Consider the following 20,104-nt stretch of genomic DNA (forward strand, 5'->3'; position numbering starts at 1 on the left):
AGAGCGGCTGCTGCTGCTTGCGCTTACCCCAGGCACCGGGGGGAATAATCAGCCTCCTACAGCATTTTTACAATAAATAGTTAAAAATGCATGCTCTTAAAACAGCACGGGGCGGCTGCAGGTGACGTGAGGGCATGCAGAGCAACGCGGCGCGCCGTGCGGCTGAGGGCGAGCGCGGAGGGAAGGCGGCGGCAGGAGGACGGCTGCCGCGTGCCGGTCACTTGGGGCTCCCAGGCGTGCGGCGCAGAGCGCCTCTCCTTCTCCGCTGCGCCGCTAAACCGGGAACACGGAGGGGGCAAAACCGCCAGCACAGAACAACGCCTTGCTGTTTCGCTGACGGAGGCGTGGGGGCCGTTCCTGCGGACGGGACGGAGCTGGCGGCCGCCTGGGAGGTGGGACGCAGTGCCGGTGGCGGGATGCTGGGCAGTACAGCCGCGCTGTGTGGCAGGGAGGGGCTGGGTGCGAGAGGGTCCGCGGGACACTCCATCCCGCTCTGCTGAGCCTGCGCTGTGTCCGAGCCATCCCTGCTCCAAATTCGTGCCTCCAGCTGGCGCGCGGTGCTGGGGCTGAGCTCCAGGTGCTGCCAGGACCCGAAAGGCTCCTGGCACAGAGGCCAGCGCTGCCGCACACCAGCCCAGTCCTGCCGTGGAGGATGGAGTTGTCCTGCCATCGCCACCCGTCCAAACCTGCTGAGCCCAGGGAGAGGCGTTCTGCTGGCTCGGCCGAGCGCCGGAGAAGCATGTTATTTCATCTTCCCGCATTCAAGCGTGACCTGACTTTGCAGGAGGTGCCAGTGGACGTGCTTGTGGCCCCAGCGCGGTTGAGCGCAGTAGGGACAGCTTCGGTGAAGGCTCCCGGTCGCGGTGCTGCTGTGCTGGCGTGCGGGAGTCAGGCCTGCGCTCGGGGAAAGCTGGGGAGCAGCGTGAGGTGCGTGTGCGCGCGGGGGGTCGTGAGGGCTCCGCTGTCCCCCGACCCCAGAGCCCCTGCTGCACGCGAGCGAGCATGGCGCATCCTCCTCACACTCCCGCACCGCTCACGCGCGGGCGAGCCGGATGGGGTAGGCGACCATGTGGAAGCTGTCCCAGGCGAAGAGCTGCCGCTCCGTGGGGTTGTAGTCCACCATGCTGACGTACTGGTAGCGGTTCTGGAAGGGGATGCTCAGGGGCCGGCTGGTGCCGGTGGCTGTGTCGTAGGAGAAGTTGACGGTGGCGTTGGGGAGGGTGTAGCTGTTGATGGTGTACAGGATGCCGCAGATGATGAAGGCATTGGCCACCGACTGCTTGCGGATGTTGGTCTCCCAGGTGCGCTGGATGTCCAGCGTCTCCGGGTCCAGCTTGGACAGCACGATGGCCCCCTTGGCCTTCTCGGTGCTGTAGATGACCCAGAGCCCCGTCTCATCCACCGCCAGGTCGATGTCCGTGTAGCCACCCCAGGAGTAGGGGTACTGCCCGTGGTAGCCGGCACCAGGGATCTCCTTCTCAGCTGCGATGGCCTCTGCCCGCAGGTCGTACTTGGCCAGGAGGCGGGAGCGGCGCTGCTGGAAGTAGAGGCCACCGCGGTAGACCACGGCGCCGGTGCTCTCCAGGGCCCGCGGCAGGATGTGCACCTTGGCAGGGTAGCCCTTGCTGAACTGCTCGGTGTTGTCGTACTGGAAGAGCTGGCGCACCTCGGTGCCCACCGTGTCCACGCGCCACGTGGTGGCCCGCGTGAACGGGGGCACGGGCTCTGGGTCCTTCATCCACACGCCGTACTTGCCGGCGATGGAGTCCGCCTGGCCGAAGACGACGGGCTCCCCCACCCACACCAGCTCGCCGCAGCCTGCTTGGGGGAGAGGGGAAGAAATAAATGCGTTATCGCTCCGCCGCGGCGCCAGCCACCGGCTCTGCGGGGGGACGACATCTCCCCAAAGGCGCTGGGCAGCAAGCGAGCGAGCGGTGGCGGTGGGGAAAGGTCCTCGAGCAGCATCCCAGCAAGCTCCTTTGGGGCAGGGAGCGGGACCGTGGCCATGCAGCGCCCTAGCAGCTCTGCGCAGCTGGTGCCGGCAGGAGCCCTAGGGATGGAGAGGGAAGAGACGCAGCTGCGAGCACTGCGAAGGAGGAGGGAAAAGGAGAAAAGAGGGGCTTTTGCCTTTGCCTTTGCCTTTGCGGGGGTATTTCTAAGCCGTGCTGGAGCACGCAGAGCCCGTCCAGGAGGTGCTGCTCAAGGCAAAAGCCAGGAGCCGGGTCGGTCGGGCTGGACGCTGCACCCGCACAGGGCTTGGGGACGGTCCAGCCTGAATTATCCCAACTATCCTGTGACTTTTCCGTGCTTCCTCCCCAAGGAGCTCCAAGCTCAGGAGATGGGGTCCTCTGCCCCGAAGGACGCAGCCTTTCCCAAGCCCCTAATGCAGCCGTTTTGGTGACCGTGCGGGTGCTGCTTCGCCTGCTCGGAGGCTTTTGCATTCCCTTACTGCTCATTGCGAGGGTTTTGCAGGGCGCCTGCACCCACGTTACATCCCGGCAGCTCCCAGTGATGTTGGGTCGAGGGTCTCAGAGTTGGGTGACGGTCTCAGAGCTGGCGGCGGGGAGCCATGAGGGGACAGTGAAAGCAGAGGAGAAGGAGATGGAGAAAGGAGGATGCAAGGCGAAGCAGCCCACAAACGAAGGAGGAGAGAGGCTGTTGCCGGGCGGTGGGGGAGGACGGCGGCAGCGCGAGCAGCGGCTCAGGGAAGGAAAGGGCGGACGAGGCGCGCAGGGAGGGACGGAGCGGGGACAGCGGTACCCGAGTCCTTGGCGTCCGGGCGGCTGCGCGCCGTCTCCTCCAGCAGGCGGGAAGTGCGCAGCTCCATCCTGGCCGACTGCAGCTCCTGGAAGTCGACGGTCTGCGGGTCCCAGCGGGAGGCTGCGGCGGGGCCGAAGCGGCACCGTGGGTGGGAGCCCGGTGCCCGAACCAGCCTGGCTCGCGGCAGGGCACCCGGACACCCCCGTCCCACACAGAGCCACCTCCCCCCGAAAGCAGGGACCTCGGCCGCAAACAGGGCAGGGTGCAGGGTTCGATGCCCCTTGGAGCCAAACCCGCCGTCCCTGGAGGCGAGATGCCTCCCCCCAAAACTCGCGGGCGAGGGGGCAGTTAAGGGACATGACAAGGGTCGGCAGGAGGGGCAGTGGCGAGGTGCTGGCGCGGACGCACGCCCCGGCCCTTACCCTGGCCGGAGCCGTGCAGGGTGTCGCGGAGGGGCCCGTCCCCGCGCGGGGGGCAGCCCGCGGCCCGCAGCTGGGCCAGCTCCCGGGCGCTGCTCTCCAGCCGCCGCCGCAGCTCCTCCGCCTCCCGCTCCAGCCGCCCCTTGTCCTCCTGCAGGCGGGAGGTGACGCGCTGCAGGTTGCCGCAGGCGGCGGGGGCCGCGCGCTGGGCGCCCCGTGCCCGCGGGCTGCCGGCCGGCCCGGCCGCGGCGCCCGGCTCCCGGCTCTCCAGCAGGCTGAGGCGGGCGGCCAGGGCGGCCAGCTCGGCGCGCAGGGCGCCGCCGGCCTCGGGGCAGCTCGCCTCACTGGGGCCGGCCACCGTGAAGGAGTAGGTGCAGCGCCCGGCGCCACCATCGTCGTCGTCGTCGCCGCGCCGCGGCCGCGCCGGGTCCCCGCCGGCGCCCAGGGCCAGGCCCCCCCACAGCAGCAGCCAGGCGCCCAGCATGGTCCCCGCCGGCACTGCCGCCCGCCCCGGCGCAGCCGCCCGCATTTATACGGCGGCGGAGGGGCGAAACAGCGGGAAGCTTCCAGAGCCCGGCTTCGGCACGCGCCCAGCGGCCGCGGCGCTCCCGGGGGCCCCCCGTCCCCCCCTCCCTCCGGCCTCCCCGGCGGCGCTGGCTGCGCTCCGGCAGCGCGCGGCCAAAATATGCGCTCTGGCGGCCACCCCGGGGCGTAAGGCGACGCCGGAGCGAGGGCAGCGGGCGCCGCAGTTCCCCCCCGCCCCGGCCCCGGCGCTGCAGCAAGGTGCACGCGTTTGCGACGGCGCCCGCGCGTTTGAGGCGCCCCGGGCTCGGCCCCGCTGCAGCACCCGGGGGGCCCCAGAGCCCGCGCAGGGGGGCTTGCGCCCTGCACAAACGGCCCTCTGTGTGGGTTGGGTTTTTTTTAATATTATTTTGTTTATTGCCTCAGGTTTGTTTGCACAGCAGCCGGGAACACGCCGCTCGGAAAGAGCGCGTCTGGGCCAAGCCGGGGCCCTGCGGGACGCAGGGGGGCCGGGAGCGGCTGCGCCACCCCCCCACACCCGGCGGGCAGTCCCGGCCCCGCCGCGGGCAACAGCGGGGATCTCCAGCGTCGCCTCAACGACCACAGAAAGCAAAACAGGACCTTCAGCGAGGGGCCCATCAGCACCCGCGCCCTCGGCGAGGGGAGCCCGGAGAAAACAACGCATGGAGAATTACTTAATGGCATTAATGAGAGAGAGAAAAAAAAAAATCCCTCCCAGCAGGCTTTTACTACGTTTGTTTCCCCATTCTTTTGAAAATAACCCAGAAAAATCAAAATCTTTGGAAAATAACCCAGAAAAATCAAAGCCTCTTAAAGACATTCTCAGAAAAGCAGATTTACGACCGTGCTCGCAGCCAGAGGCGCAGGAATGCGTTTGCAGTCGCCGCGAGGCCCCGCCCCCGCCCCCACTCGTCACGCCCCCTGCTCTGACCACGCCCCCTGGCCGCGCCCCGCCCCGCCCCGCCCCGCCCCGCCCCCGGTGGCCGGGCGATAGCTCGGCGCTCGGCGCGGCGGGCGGAGTGCCGAGGCAGTCGATGGGCGCAGCTGACTCCCCGCGGCGGCACCGGCCATTTCGCGCCGGCGCGGCGCGGCGCGGGGCCCGGTGAGCGCGGGTGGGGGGTTGCGGCTCCCCTGCGGGCAGAGGCCATGCCGCCGAAATTCAAGCGGCACCTCAATGACGACGAGGTCACGGGCTCGGTGAAAAGCGAGCGGGTAAGTGCGTGCCGGCCCGCTCCGGGCGGCGGCGGGGCAGGCGCGTCCCTCCGCCCCGTTACCGACGGCGCCGGCGCGGCGCGGCGGGGGAAGCGTCTGACCCGGATAAACGCGCTGCATCGCTCGGTGCTGAGTAACTGAGCGCGGGTGCCCGGCACGGCGCGTAGCTACGTGTGTCCGCGATGCCCCCGGGACCCCGGGCCGCGGCTGCCGGCCGCTCTCGGGGGCGGCTGCTGCCCTGCGACTTCCCCGTTTCGGGGCGGGAGCTGCCTCGCTTGCCTGCGAGGGGACGCGCGCTGCCGCCGTGCCGGTGCTCCTTCGCGCCTTCGCGGGCGCGCCGCGGGGGCTGCGGCCTGCCGCGGGGGCCGCGCCGTGACTTCGAGGGCGATGCTGCAGAGTCGCAGCACGGCTGAGCCCGGCCGGCGCCTCGGGAGACCGTCTCGTGCAACCCCCTGCTCAGGCAGGGTCACCTGGAGCCCTCGCACGGGATCGCGTCCAGGCGGCTTTTGAATGTGTCCAGAGAAGGAGACTCCGCAGCCTCTCTGGGCAACCTGTTCCAGTGCTCTGTCACCCTCACAGTGAAGAAGTTTTTCCTCGTATGTGGATGGAACTGCCTGTGTTTCAGTTTGTGCCCATTGCCTTGCGTCCTGTCGCTGGGCACCACTCAAAAGAGTCTGGCTCCATCCTCTTGACACCTTCCCTTCAGATACTTGTACACGTTGATAAGATCTCCTCTCAGCCTTCTCTTCTCCAGGCTAAACAGGCCCAGCTCTCTCAGCCTTTCCTCATAAGAGAGATGCTCCAATCCCCTCATCATCTCCGTAGCCCTCTGCTGGACTCGCTCCAGTAGTGCCACATCCCTCTTGTACTGGGGAGCCCAGAACTGGATGCGGTACTCCAGATGTGGCCTCACCAGGGCTGAGTAGAGGGGCAGGATCACCTCCCTCGACCTGCTGGCAACACCGTGCCTAATGCACCCCAGGACACCATTGGCCCTCTTGGCCACAAGGGCGTATTGCTGGGTTATGGTCAACTTGTTGTCTACCTTCAGAGAGCTGTGACTCCCCTATAGCTTTAAAGGCATAATTGTTTCATGTGCTTTGATTGAGCGATTCTGTTATTCTGTGTTTGTCACCTGCAATGCTCCCACTGTTTGGGAGGAAGAATGCGACTGCGGTTTGCCTTACACTACTTATACAAAACGGCAGTTGTTGTTTGCTGATGTAGGCTGTTATTTACGGAGCAGTGCATGTTACAGAAGGCAGGTAGGTGTTAACAGCCTGACTATCAGGTGTTTGGTTGGGCAGTGCACTTATGTGCTGTGGTGTTTGCAGAGCTGGCAGGTCGAGGGAGGCTGTGCAGCATGGGTCTCCTCTCCTGGAATCACTCTGCTGTGTTCACAGCACCTTTCTGTAATTGGCCTTTTTGCAATTCTGAAGATCCTGCCCTGTGGTGGAACCCCAAGATTTACCTGAGTTACTCTGTGCTGTTAGCTGCGAGGCCAGTTCAGGGTAAGTTATAGCTCCCTTTGCTGAAACGGCTTGTGCTGCTGCAGCATTCGGCCAACTGGTCCCAGAAGCCAATATCACTGTTGATAATGAAATTTTGTTAATGAAGGGACTCTCCATGCAGTTAATCTAATCTGTGTTTTTAAAAACAAAATGAACCCCATTAGGAACAGTGGCTGTTTGGAGAACTTGTTTCAGTTCCTTCAGGTTGCATTTACCGCTGTGAGAACCCAGCGTGCTCCTGTCTCCTGATGGGAGCTGCCTCTAGGCAAAGCTTGTCCTGGTCACGTCACAGCTCTCCTCCCCAAATAGCTGTCTGAAAGACTCATGTGAAGTTGCACTGTGTGCATTGTGCTTTACAGCTGAATTTTTCTCCTGTCACTAAGGTCCCTTTACATGCCAGGCTTTGAAATATGGGTCAAAATGGTACAGTTGCCTGTTTCAGGCTAAATGGATTTAACTTGATGTGCCAATCCTGAGGCCAGACAGTGCTTAAACCAAGTTTTGGCTGTAGTTTAAAATGTTGCTCCAGCTCACAATTGCTGTCAGTGAGATGAGGATCCTGTGTTGCCAAGAGCAGTTCACTCACCTCTTGAAGGAAATGATGGCTTCAGCTCACGCATGGTCTCACAGGTTGCTTAAGCTGATTGAGCAAATATGACAAAGCTGAAAGGCTTCAAAATAAGAGCACTGCATTTGCAGGTGGGAGCTCACATTTATGCACAGGGAAAGCAGCATCTGTTAGTGCCATAACGACTGAGTCTGTGTTGCTGGGCCCACGCGTGTAGGGTGCTGCTTCGCCTCTTGATTATTTTTAACCTGAAGTAGCTATTACTGGCACCCCTCAGCCGGAGTGGCGAATTTGTGTTGCCACTATATGAGAGATGAAATCTAGTAATGTCTTCCTTGTCCAAAGCTTTTGGGTACAAGTGAGATTGTGAGGTTGCTTTTAAAAGTCAGCCTTTGGACCAATTCGTGAGGTGTAGTGGAACAGCAAATCTGAGCTCAATGAACTGCTAAAGAGAGCAAGTTAGGAGAAGTGTGCGGTCCCTGAATCAGGATGTGTATTTGGGTGGGAAAAAGAGGATTTCATGATCTCAAATCCTGTCCTGTTCTGAACGGTGCAGGAAGACACGTGCAGGAGGATGACTCCAGTGTGAACCAGAACAGATAGCAGAGCAGTCCTGCTTTCCAGTCTGTCTGTAGCCTTCACCACCTTTTGCAGATTGGAAGGGCCAACTTGTCCAGTCATGGCATATTGGGGAGGCCAGAGTCTGTTTCAATGTTATTGTCCTTCTTGGACGTGCTGTCTTCAGATGGCTGGAAAAACAGCATCCTCTGAATCAGCAACAGATCCAGCTTTCCACATGGATGGGATACTCCAGGGTGGTCATAAGTGATATGGAAGTTTTGAGCCACTACCACTGATGGAGTGTAGTACTTTGGATCATCCCTCAAGCTGAGAGGGCTTTCCCACCCCAGCTGGCATGAGCAGGGACTCTGCCTGCTGCTTTCCAAGGCAGGATTCAGCACCCTGATGGACTGGCTGCTTCCTGCATCGTGGGAAGGTGTACTGATGCTTGGAAGAAAAACAGGATCTGAAGCTACATAAGAAACCAGCAGTTGAGGCAAACCTACTTTGGATCAATGGCAGTAATGTGAGAGTTGTCCCAAACCAGAACTGCGGAGCTGTGTAGCAGCCTGTATTTTTTAGAGATGTGTGCTTGTGTCCTAAGGTCTGGAAATGTGTGTGTGAAATGGTGGCTGCTTATTGACGAGCTGGTTTTTTTCTGTTTTTGCAGAGGAACCTTTTAGAGGAAGATTCGGATGAAGAGGAAGACTTTTTCTTGTGAGTTTCTGAATGGACATTGTAGGGAATGGGATGTCTTAACTGAGACTGGAGATGTTGAAAACCAAAAGCTGCTCCTCACCAAATAGGCGGAGGCTTCTTGTGATCAAAATGTTTGATTCCTTTGAGATGATCTCCCAGAGCATTGGCAGCAAGCATGAATTAAGACTTAGCAGATGTGACCTGTATAAAACTGGGGCACCCACATATTAAGACGTGGGAGGGACTGATGGGAGGCATAAGAACAATCCTCCATCCACAAGGCATTGGTTCGCTCTTGCCTATCTTTGAGTCCCTTGGTTTAAATGTATGTTTTCATTGTATCTTCCATTATTATTGCTCTCTTCTCTGCCTGCAGGAGAGGGCCTTCTGGACCAAGATTTGGACCCAGGAATGACAAAATCAGGCAGTAAGTTCTTGTTCCCCAGTATCACATGGATAATATTTTATTCTGGCGTTACAAGCTCCTGCTGCTCTCTTACCAGAGTATGCCGGCATAGTTCTGAGTATGAGCATGGCTTTGCTCCTCCTTGTTGTGGTTTTCTACCCTACCTGTCTTCCGCTAAGGGAAATCTCAAACTTGATTCAAACTATCCAGGAACTGTGCATTAATACAGGTAAAGAGATAGGATGGTAGCACAGTAGCGCTGTGGCATTTCCAAAGCCCATGCTGTATTCTGGTGATAAACTATTTCATGCTTTTACCAGTCTCTCTCTCTGGAGCGTTAACCCTGAATTTTAAACTTGAGCTAGCTCACTGCTCATGTACCCTTTGTTTTTATTGTTTCATTGCCTCTTCCTTTACTTTGCAACTCCCTCCTCAATGTTTCAAGAAAATGAGTGGTCAGGAACAGCTAAGGACCATTTTTGTTCAGGCAGCTGCTGGTTTTCTGGCCTCCTCTTCTCTAGGTGAAAACTTTATCTGGATGACCTGGAGATGAGCAATGACTCAATGGGATCAAAGCAGCTGGACAAACAGGAAACCATTACAGCTGGAGGAGGATTACTGGCTGTAACAGGGCAAGAAAGGAGGAGCAAGCACCCTGGTAATAGGGCAAGAAGGAAGGAGGAAACACCCCGGATCCTTCTCCCAGCGAGTCATTTCCTGGATGGTGCTTGTGATGGGCTCCAGTTTGCCCCATAGTTTCCTATTAGGGATGTGATAGTGGTACTTAATGGAAGGGAGAGGATATTCACAGACCCCTGGGTTGCTGAACCTTGCTTGTGCTGTGCCATTTCCCTTGCCTGCAACTCCAGTGCCAAAACAGAAATCTGTGGGAAACTGATGACCAGGTGTTTAACAGATTGGTCATTTTGCTTGCAGCCTCGGAGTCGCTCTTCATTAGGAATTTCTTTCACGCCAGGAAGAAGCTGATACAGCTCTGAGATGACTCATTGCCAACGTCAGCTATAGGCAATGCTTGGTTGTGTGCCTGCTTACCACGTTATCTTGAATCACAAGGTGCTCTTGAATTACGGAGGAGACAGGGTGGTGATCACTCTGCCCTGAGTTTACAGGGGGTCTCTGCTCCCTCCCACATGCCAGGATGCTGTCAGTAGAGCCACACTCATCGTTATGGCAAGCTGGTGTGGAGAAAGCCTCCCTTCTCATGCACTGCCACGCTAGTCTGAAGTAAATGAAAAAAGTGATAGTTGTTGTCTTTGCGAGTGGCTCCTCCCCCTTCCCCAACAAAGTGGAGAAGGGGTAATGCCTACCCCTTGGTCCTCCTGTCCTGAAACAGGATTACAGAGTATCTTCTTTCTTCCCTGCGTGGTGGAGGAGAACAAGAGCTCTCCTCTCCTCGCTGTCTTGACCAGCCAGGAGGGAGCAGGGACTTGGGTAGAGAGTCATGGGAGTTTATGGGAGCCAAGGAAGAATGTATTTTCCAGGAGGTGAAGGATAACACAGCAGCTGGGAAGAGGAAGTGAAATGAAAGAAGAATTAATCCAGGAGCTGGTGGGTTGTACAGCTAGTTCATAGGTGTGATGTGACTGATATCCAACATATATGAGCTTTGGCCTTTGCCGGAGGTTCTCTCTCCAGCCATATAATTGTCTGGACCTGATATGGGGGATGTCCCTAAACCTTCCCTTGGGGGAGCAAGTGGCTACAGCTATCTGGGCTCTCCGGGCTATGTGTAGTAGTATCTGTTTTCTACTTTGATCAGCGGTGATTGCTGTGTTCAATAAGCACTTGCAGTGTGTAGTAGTCACTTCTTGTCAGGTAGCTTACTATTACATTTCTGATCAGACTGGCCTTTGTGCTGGGTGGGCTGATGCCTCGTCTCATAATGGTACGGGTCTCTCTTGTTTCAGCAGAGGAGAAAAAGTGTTGGGTTGTTGCTGAAGTGCTATAAAGAAAAGACATTTCAAGGAGAAAATTGAGTATTTGGAGAGCTGAGGCATGGTTGGGCAAAGCTAGAGAGACTGGAGCTGTGCAAGGCTGGAGGGAACAACATGTGAAGAGAGGTATAAAAGGAGACTGCAATGAGGACTGGGCAGAAGAAGAGGTGATAGGATCATGGGAGCAAAGGTGTGGAGCATACTGAATGTGAGAGGTAAGACTGAAAACTTCTTCTTGCTGTCCTTGGCAGCAAAGGGACCTGAGTCAGCATGGAGAGTTTGGTGCAGAGACCCTCAGGGATGGCTCAGCTGCAGGAAGCGATTGTTGGGAATACTGCAAACTTTGGAGGGAAAAGAGAAGAGCTAGAGCCAGTGATAATGGTAGGAAGAAATGTGACAGTCCCCTCTGTGCCATAGTTTGCCCTGATATATCTGAAAGTTCAGGCTCTGTGTTGTCCCAGAGTAGGAGCCTCTCATCACAGGTCATCTTTTCTACACTGTTGCCAAAATCCCTCCCTTTTCTGTGCTGCTCGAGTTCCTGGAGAGCACATTCACCACTGACACTTCTGCTTTCAGGTGACCATGCTGCTGGGTTAGCATTCCTGCTCATGCTGGAGATGCAGCTCAGCACGCTGTTGCGGTGCCCCCAGAGCCAGATCGTGGTCCTCGTGATTCCTCCGTTGCGCTGCTCAGGGTGGCCAGCGTGCCCAGCCCCGGCTCCACAGGCTCTGGGTACAAGCCCCAGGTTACTGACGAGGGGGGGAGTTTGGGGAATGGCTCAAAGGCAAGAGCTGACGGTTTCTTCCCAGGGCCCGGCTGCTCATCGCAGGAGGATGGACGTGCTGTGGGCCCTGTAGTCCCGGCTTTCATTTAGAATTGATGCCGAGACCATATTGTTGGGCATTGTTGCTGGGTATTATCCTGTCAAGGACCAGAAGGCCTCGGGCAGGCATAAACTGCTTCGTTCCTCACAGCTGTGTTGAAGCAGCAACTTAAAAGCTGTGACTTGTGGTACAGCTCAGTGCTGATACCCCATCATCGAGTTTAGCAGAGATGCCCGTGGGGCAGCGTCTCCGCAGACAGCTGTGCCCCAGTGAGCGCTCGGAGGTTGTGCTGCTCCTGCTGCAGCTGCACCGGCCTCCTGCCTTTGCGCCGGCTGAGCAGCTTGGCTCTGTCTCCTGTTCTCTTTTTCCTGGATTACTGCCACAACAAGGGGTGTTTAGGTGTAATTTTCCCCAAAATACACATAGTGCTATTAATATCAATGCGTAGCCTGGGGTGGAAAATAAAGTGTGTCATGCTGGTTGCAAGCAGCCAGCTTAGAGACAGCAGCGAGTTAGAGCAACAGGTCCTGCGGGGTGTGCGTGGCCTGGTCGTGGTGTCTGAAGCATGTGGCACTGTTGTTAGCCCCGCAGCGTGACTGGCTTATGGGGTTTCTCAGTAGCTAACCCAGTGGAGCCAAAACAGAAAAGCTTATTCCTCCTGCTCTGAACCAGGCAAGGTATGTGAAAGCAAAGACTAAACCAAGTTAAAGGCCAGTGGATCTCTTGTTGCTACTTTAACAGATGTGCGGTTACTGTCCTTGTTAAAAGCAGCGTATCTGCACTCATTAATATGAAGCAGGACTTACGGGAGACATATTTTATGCTTTTGTCTTACTCCCTTTCCTGGCAGGTGTTTATTCTACTTTATTTCTCTTGAAAATCTGACAGAGTACAGATGCAGGAGTGAAATACGTGAAATGTGTATGTCAGAAGCCAATAGCTCCCCTACAGCAAGTGCGCCGCCTCTTAGAGGATTCATTCTTTCTTGCCAAATAAAATGAGGAAATGTTTTGTTCTTGATGTGACTTGAGTTTCCAACCTCAAGCATGCAGAACTAGAGGGAATTGTTAAGTCTGCTCTGAGGCTGCATGACTAACGCGCAGATCTTTCAGCCCCTTGCCGGAGAGGCATTTTTGCAGGAGTGATGGATGAGGGAGAGCAGAAAGCATGGTCTGGCTCCTGGGCTGAGGCACTGTGTGGCACCCCAAAGACCGGAGTTCAGCTCCCTGGCTTGGTCTCTTCCTTTCTGCTTGTTCCTGGGTTCTCCCTTAGTTCAGATACCAAAGGGTATTGGGGTGCTCAAATGACTCTGCTTTCAGTGGGAGTTAAACACCTAGGCATCTATGAGAGTTCAGGCCTTCATTTCTCCATGTCTCCATTCCCTGTCTCTGAAATGCTTCGTTTCTCTTAGATGGAGGCTAACAGCATGACCAGGCTGCAGGTAAATAGCGAAGGCACAGTTTGGCATGCAGCTCCTAGCTCCAGTGAAAAGAGGAAGGATGATGAGATGCAACTTGTGCAGTATGGTCTGAGCTCCATAGGGTCTTCTAAATACTGGTACACAGCAGAGCAGCTTTGAGTTACCCACTTGTCCCCATTTGCCTCTAATGTTTTGGGGTACCTTGGACTGCAGCAACATTGCTGCAGGCTCTGAACTGTGCGGGGTGGGGATACCAGGAGCATTGCATTGCGCTGCGTCTTCCTGTATGTGTTGTATCCTTGTCTGCTTCCACTTGTTAGTCACACCAAGAAACTTGGTTACAAATCTGTTGTGGGAGGAAGTCTTTATTTTGAAGCCAGTAAATGGTTTTAGAAATATTTGCATCCTGAAAATGTAGCTTTCTGCCTATTAACTCCAAGGCCTTAACATCAGTTTTTTGCCAAGTTAGCTCGTGTGGGAAAGCAGATGTTTCTGCTTTTCCTCTCTCACCCGAAGTGTGGCAGCTATAATAGAGTTGCTTGCAGTTCTGAGCTCGACTTGTCCGTTGCGCCTAGGTAAAGAGACTCCCTGGCAGAGCGTGCCTCCTTTCTGCCAAGGTGCTCGTGGCCCGAGGGAGGGGGTGCAAGGCCTCGTACATCCCGCGTGGGGCTGGCGCCTTCACCCTTCCAGCTGGCAGGGATAAAACGTGCTTCCTGGCAGTGACTGGCTGGTTCCTCGGTGCCACCTTCACCTTCTGCCTGTGCCAGATGGTGGCAGTTCTGCCACTAGCCTCTCAACCTTGTAAAACAAATGGTGGATCAAAAAAGTTTCGTGGTCGTGAGACAGGTTTCTGCTGAGATGCTTGGGGGTTACCCAGGCCTTTCCCCATCCAGGTAAGAAACTCCTGACAAATGACCACCTGCGACATGAAAGGCAGGAACAGCCCCTGCGTGTCCCAGGCGGGTGTGCGGAGACATGCTGCTCTCACGCACGTTGTGATGCAGCCCAGGAAAAGCCAGGTTCTTTTTTATGCCATCCTAAATAAAGCAAGTGCACTGCTGGAGTCCAGCGTGTGCCGTGCGAGGGCTGTTGAGTCAGAAATTGGCTTCAGAGGGTTTGTCTGTCTTTTCCAACTCCAGAAGCCACAGTGCAGTGGCTCTACAAAGCCCGACCTGAAGTGCCAAGCTGGGAAGCCCCTCCATATTGCTGTGTTCCCAGCTCTTGGGAAGGGAAAAAAACTTTTAGTGGCTTTCCTTGCTTGTTTTGGGGGTGATGCGTAAATGTGTGCAAGGCATGAGCTTTCCCACTGAAAGCACTATTCATTGTTGCAGCTGCTGCCCACGTGTGTATCTCGGTACAAGTGTCTGCTCAGTAAGAGGCTGTGAGGGAGGCAGGAGAACTACGTCAGTGTGAACCAGAAGTGTGTGACTTTTACCTAGAGGCATTGTGGCTCATGGTGAGAGCGGTGGGATGAGGTCCTGTTCCTAGATCTGCAGCTGCCCTGTTGACTGGCCTTGGGCAAGTTGCTGTGACTCTTTTGGCCTCGGTTGCCCAGGCTGTGACAGGTTATGTTGTCCTCTACTTGCCAAGTGCTCTGGGATTAGGTGCTGGATGATGGCTCCCTGCGTGTTAGTGCCGGGCGTTGTGCTGCTGTAAAGACCCTGATTTGGCAAATAGCATCTCTGAATTTCTGCATCTGTAAGATGCTGATGGGGAGGAGAAGATTCTCAGTGGGTCCAAAGAGGATGAAGAGGTTATCGCTGGGTAATTTGGGGAGCAGGAGAGTGTGGATGCTAGGCAGGTGTGAATGATGAGATGGTAGCAAACTTCTTTCCCTTGGGGACACCAGTGTTGCACTGTTAATAGGAGGTGCCTATTCCCGGTAACATGGGGAACTGCTGAAGTGGCCTAGCCACACTGCATGTTTTGTAAATGCTGGATGAATTTCAGTATTTTTAAAGTGCTTAAGTGTGTTTGATCAATGCAACCTAAGAAGTCAACCATCAGACTTTACGCAGAGTAAGTGTCCTGGGGTTATTTTCTGTTTTGTTGCCCTGTGCATAGCAGTGCCTCCAAGACATTGCTGCTGCCATTTACTTTCTGAGCATGGTATGTCTCAAACAATGTAGTCCCCCTAGGGCCCCAAGAAATTTCTTACTTCCATCTCCAGGACAATAAAATGTTTTTAGCTCCAAAATACAAACCAGAATGTAGCAGTATTTTTCCACCAGGAGAATTTTTCTCTCTTAACAATGTGGCTTTTTTATGGAGTGAATAAATGCATTTATAATAACCCTGCGGTTACCGTTCACTGAAATGACTACCCACAGAGTTGCATAACCTGTAAGAAGTTGGATTATAATAGTTTGGTTTAGTTCATATCAACCATTTCTTTACTGTCCTTTTGATGCCCTGGCAGACTGTGTTTCATTTGGCAACTCACATTCTGGAGAGGGGTGGGGGGAGCACATCTCCTTTTAGTTTTACTCTAAGTTGTTTAGCAAAGGTGTGGTGCTGGGTTCTGGCATCTTTGGAAAGATAAGGCATGATTTCCCCTTTGATGTGGGCTCTTCTACAGCAGGGGTGGCCACCAAACAGCAGTCTGCCTTTTCTTACGACATTTGTGTGTTAAAGGTTCTACTACTCTCACAAGTATTGTAATGTCCCAGCACAGCATTAAAGCTGTTCGGTTTAAACTCCCAGACAGACGCATGCTTGGGATGGTGATTCCTGCACTCATCATGCGTTTGGATCACCATGCCTGCCCCCTCACAGGAGGGTGCCCAACTTCTGCTGACTTTCCAGTACTCTCTTTGAGCCCCCCTTGTGTTCTGTCGCCCTGCCTGGCATTGCCAGAGATCAACCCTGCACGATGCTGCATCAGGAGACGCAAGCCTCTAGCTTTCTCAGCGACCTCCCTCCGCTGTTGTCTCCTTGGATCTCGTTGGTGAGCTCCCTGGATCCTGGCAGCCTGGGCAGCTCTGCGCGAGGGCTAGCGCTGCAATGTGCAGTCGGTGGCGCTTGCTTCCTGCCCCTCACTCTGGCTTTGCTTTGCTCTAGTGTCCAGAACCAGGTGGATGAAGTCATTGATGTTATGCAGGAGAACATCACAAAGGTGATTGAGAGAGGCGAGCGGCTGGATGACCTGCAAGATAAATCAGGTGCAATGCCAAATGCAGTTCCCCTGTCTGTCTGTCCTTTTCCCCACATCTCTTCCCCTTTGCTGGACTGGGTTACCAGGTTCCAAATCAGAGAGTGCCTAAAGGCAGACTTGGCCCCGTTCCGTGCAGCCTTGTATTTCCAGCCTTCCTAAGAACGGTGTTTCCCAGCCTTGGGCTGCAGATCTAACTTTCTGCCTACATTTTCCTCTTTCCACTTTCACCTTTTGCTGCTCCGCAGAGCCCCAGCCCAAGTTCACTGGTGCCTATAAGTTGCTGGTTGGTGCCTCACCTTGGCTTGGTCACTAAACAGCTTGGGTTTGGGTATCTGATCATTTGATCACCCCTCAGGAATTGATCCCTCCTCTGTCACTGCAACTGATCTTCAACCTCCTCCTGCGTATGCAGCCACCAGCTGGTACTGAGCTGTCCTGATTCCTGTGTGGTCTCAGTAGAGCCCAGTGCACTGTTACTGCAGTGATATGGGACCAATCTTGTAAGAGATTTGGGCACGTAAATGCCAAGGGGTTTGGAGGTGTTTGGATGCTGTGATCTAGTTGGCCGTTGAGCTAGTGTAGATTGGTCTGACTCGCAATGGCGCTGAGCACTTCAGCTGTCTGTTTGCTCTCTGGCTTGCAAAGTGCAGTCCCTTCTCAGAGGGCAGCCAGTGCAAAGGGGGCTCGGTGGGACTCTGCAGCCTTGCGTGTGTTCCCAGACAAAGAGTGCTGGAGTCTGCCATGGCTTTGGTGACTCGCACTGTGTTTGGGTCTCTGCCCCTATTGCTAAGTCTATTGCTTGAAACTAAGTGGAGTTAGTGGAACAAGTGGATGCTTGGTGTGTGCGCTTCTGAATTGCCTCTTTTCTTTCCTTCTCAACAGAAAGTTTATCAGACAATGCAACAGCTTTTAGCAATAGAGCCAAACAGCTTCGAAGACAGATGTGGTGGCGAGGCTGCAAGGTGAGTGAGAACTGGAACAGGCAGGAGTGGGCTTCTTCATGCAGGTCTTTCAGTCCCGGGCTGAACAACAGGGTCACTTTGGGTGCCAGGAATACAAGGGAGCAAATAAGGTGTAGGAAGCGCCTGTCCTGTCCTGTGGGTTTGCCTGTAACAGTGTGAACAAGGGAAGGCTTAGTGTGTTGGAGGTGCCCCTAGAGATGGTGCATGAAGTTGGCATGGGAGCTGGCAGGAGGCAGCTCTCCTGCTCAGTCCTTGGGGAAGCCAGGGTCCGGTTAGCCGAGTTGGAAGCTGGCCCTGTGAGATGAGGCAGGGTGTGAGAAGCTGTGCTCCTGGCAGCACAATTTGAAGCTGTCCTCCCTCCTGACCTGCTTGCCCATGATCCTGCAGGGAGAGCATTTTGGCTCTGAGTTGGCAGGACCCCCTCTCTCCACTCTTTTCTGACGGAGCCAGGTCTGCCCAGGCCAAGGCATCCCCTCGGCAGAGTCGCAAAGGAATTGCAGGATCTTTTGGGGTCTTCTGGGTCAGTTTGTGTACGGCAATACACAGACATGTTTGCCTGCCTTATTTGTCATGGGAAGTAGCTGGCTGCTTGAAAGCAGGTACTGCTGGGGCCTCTGTTCTGCAGGGGGTCATCTGCTGCACTCTGACGTGGGAGTGGTTACCTGGCCTTCCCCGCTAGGGCAAGAAGCTGTACTTTCTAGCTGAACAGATCAGCATCTGTGGACTGGAGGCCAAAGGCCTCCATTCAGGTAGAAGCAGCTACATGTGGCATCCCCTGTAACCTATCTTTGTTCTTCCTCTTGCAGATGAAGGCAGTCATAGCCCTGGTGGCAGTCATTCTCCTGCTTGTGATCATCAGTGAGTAGCTTCAAGTCATCCCAGCTGTGTCTGGCGTTGAAATGTTCATGGCACTCTGCACCATGCATGACGCTATGGTGTTGCTGTCCCCGGGAGGGAAAGCGCCTGAGCCATTCCTGTTGCACCCCATGCTGTGTCAAGCAGTAATATGTGGTGTCTGTAGTCTACACCGTGCTTCTGCTCTGCAAAGTTTAAATGTGCACACAGAGGAGCTGGCTCTAACCAAGTCCTACTGTTACTAAAGAAGGAGGGGTAGATACAGCCAAAGCTGTGGTGATCCAGGGTTAGCACCAGCCGATGCAGAGGCTGCGTGGCTTGTAGAGGGAGATGGGAGAGTTTCAGACCAGAGCAATGTCTTCAAGGGCGTCTCCACATACGCAAACCATTTTGCAATGGGTCTGCTCCCAGCATATGCTCCTTTCCTAAGCTGCTGGGCTGCTTAATTTTCAGCAAGGAGCTGGCCTGGAGGCTCTGCTGTTGCTCCCTGCAGGTTGGTCCTTTTCTGCTTCTCCTACTGAATAGGTAGTAACGACCAGAGTGTGTTTCTTCCAGGCAGAGAAGTAATTCAGCCCTCTGCCTGCTGAGTGATGTGCTCCAAGGATCCAAGCAGCCCAGCATGGGAGCACAGCTCTTCTGTGCCAGTGGTCCTGGAGGGAGGCTTTTCTCCCATCAGCTCTGTAACAGTTCCCATGCTGCCCTTCAGCAAAATCAGCATGGCCCGTTGTCCAGCTGGGAGCGGAAGTCACAGAGCAGACAGCAGGGTGGGAGCACTGTAGAGAGAGAGACTGATGGAAAATCCCATCTGGTTTCATTTTGGGAAGCTGGAAGGAGATGAAGGTGGCAGGGAGTGTTGTCTAGTGTGTGTACAGGCAGCAGATTGCATTGGCTTGAGCTTGGAAACATGCTTTCCCTCACAGCTGCTTGGTGTTTGTGACTAAAGAAATGTGGAGTTTTCTCTCCCTGACAGTGATTGGTGCTGCCTTCAAAGGCATGTGGCTGAGAACTTCTCTTGTGTGTGTGTTTTTCAGTACCCATAGTCCTGAAGTACCGTTCCTGACTGGGCAGCTGGAGGCTTCAGTGGAGCTGGCTCTGGGATAACCAAACTGCTGTGTAATTTAAGTGAAATATCTGTATATAGCTTTGAAGTTGTTTTCCTCAAAGGAGCGAGAAGGCAGTGGCAAGTAGCCAGTTCTAACAGAGCATTTTGAGAACTGCCAAATGACCCTTTTTTGGTCAAGTACCTGCTCCTGTTGTTAGACCTTTTTTATAACAGAAGATTCAGTTCCCAAACCACCCATTTTGCAGAGTTCTGGATCTCTGCTTTGGATCTAGCTACTTGCCTTTATGGTTTATCTGTATATATGGTTAAGTTGTAATGATACTTACAGTTTGAGCAGTTCCCCACTGCTGCTGTGGAGGGCAGTGGGGACTCTGTCCTTTCCTCAGAGCAAAGAAGGGGAAACATGTCTAAAGAGAAACGTACCATTATGTTACAGGGAACTGACCCTTCTGTGAAGAACAGCAAGGGTGTTGTTTTTCTCATATTCGAAAAAAAAAAAAATAGGTTTTACAAGCCAGAAGACTTTCTGATCCTGCCATGGGAATGCATAAGCTCAGTGTTTTCAGTATTGCTGCTTACAGCTGTTACTAAAGACATTCCAGTAAACCTATTTTTGACTGTACGCGTGGAGTTCCTGCATGTCTTTATAATGCTTGGGGGGGATGCTTTCGGGGCTCTCTACTGTCGGGAATCCCTAGGAAAGGGCTGTGTGAGTGTTTTCTTAAAAAAAGTGAGAAGAGTGTGTAAAGCCCAGCTCTGTAGTAGACAGCCCGATGATACAGGAGACACAGCAGGAGTATGGCAACTCTCCTGCTCCTTAAATCAGTCCAGGATGAACAGAGCCCACATGATATTCAAAGCCCTTCACCTTGCTGTGGTCGTCACGGTACTGAGTGCTTCTCTGATCTGGTGGGCAGATGCATCAGGATGCTGGGGGAGGTAGGAGCCCCTGTGCTCCTGCTGGACAGGATAGGAGCCAAGCTCCTCCATCTGCAGATGGGACTGATGTGAAGGCCAGGGAAAGGGGTGCATCTGGGTGCAAGAGCTGTGCAACCCTCTGTCAAAACTCCAGGCACGTCTCTGTGTGCCTGGAGGGCATTGCAGGGGCCTCCTGCATCAACATGCTTTCCAGAGCCCCTCTGAAGCCCTGCTCACAGCATGGACAGCCTGAATAAGAGGAGGCTGCGGCTGT

The 20,104-nt window shown here is 54.9% G+C and overlaps 2 protein-coding genes across 2 annotated transcripts; one reads left to right on the plus strand and one right to left on the minus strand.

Moving 5' to 3' along the window:
• Positions 1-942: 942 nt before the first annotated feature.
• MYOC (myocilin) lies at positions 943-3,663 on the minus strand. Its single transcript, XM_067300432.1, has 3 exons — positions 3,183-3,663; positions 2,761-2,880; positions 943-1,818 (listed from the first exon to the last, which is right to left on the minus strand). The coding sequence occupies exons 1-3, from the start codon at positions 3,661-3,663 to the stop codon at positions 1,034-1,036; spliced, it is 1,386 nt and encodes a 461-aa protein (XP_067156533.1). The 3' UTR covers positions 943-1,033.
• A 1,094-nt stretch (positions 3,664-4,757) lies between these two features.
• VAMP4 (vesicle associated membrane protein 4) lies at positions 4,758-19,534 on the plus strand. The gene is made up of 7 exons (XM_067300689.1): positions 4,758-4,934; positions 8,245-8,291; positions 8,650-8,700; positions 15,939-16,039; positions 16,915-16,994; positions 17,801-17,852; positions 18,881-19,534. The coding sequence occupies exons 1-7, from the start codon at positions 4,869-4,871 to the stop codon at positions 18,907-18,909; spliced, it is 426 nt and encodes a 141-aa protein (XP_067156790.1). The 5' UTR covers positions 4,758-4,868; the 3' UTR covers positions 18,910-19,534.
• The last annotated feature ends 570 nt before the right edge of the window (positions 19,535-20,104 follow it).

This window comes from Apteryx mantelli, chromosome 8 (genome assembly GCF_036417845.1).
Source record: "Apteryx mantelli isolate bAptMan1 chromosome 8, bAptMan1.hap1, whole genome shotgun sequence".
Classification (NCBI taxonomy): domain Eukaryota; kingdom Metazoa; phylum Chordata; class Aves; order Apterygiformes; family Apterygidae; genus Apteryx; species Apteryx mantelli.

Excerpts from the sequence above, each read along its gene's own strand:
- MYOC (XM_067300432.1), bottom strand. The coding sequence starts at position 3,663 with ATGCTGGGCGCCTGGCTGCTGCTGTGGGGGGGCCTGGCCCTGGGCGCC. Across the intron at positions 2,881-3,182 it reads CCTGCACGGCTCCGGCCAGG|CCTCCCGCTGGGACCCGCAG; the intron begins GTAAGGGCCGGG and ends GCCCCGCCGCAG. Across the intron at positions 1,819-2,760 it reads CCCGGACGCCAAGGACTCGG|GCTGCGGCGAGCTGGTGTGG; the intron begins GTACCGCTGTCC and ends TCCCCCAAGCAG.
- VAMP4 (XM_067300689.1), top strand. The coding sequence starts at position 4,869 with ATGCCGCCGAAATTCAAGCGGCACCTCAATGACGACGAGGTCACGGGC. Across the intron at positions 4,935-8,244 it reads GCTCGGTGAAAAGCGAGCGG|AGGAACCTTTTAGAGGAAGA; the intron begins GTAAGTGCGTGC and ends CTGTTTTTGCAG. Across the intron at positions 17,853-18,880 it reads TCTCCTGCTTGTGATCATCA|TACCCATAGTCCTGAAGTAC; the intron begins GTGAGTAGCTTC and ends TGTGTTTTTCAG.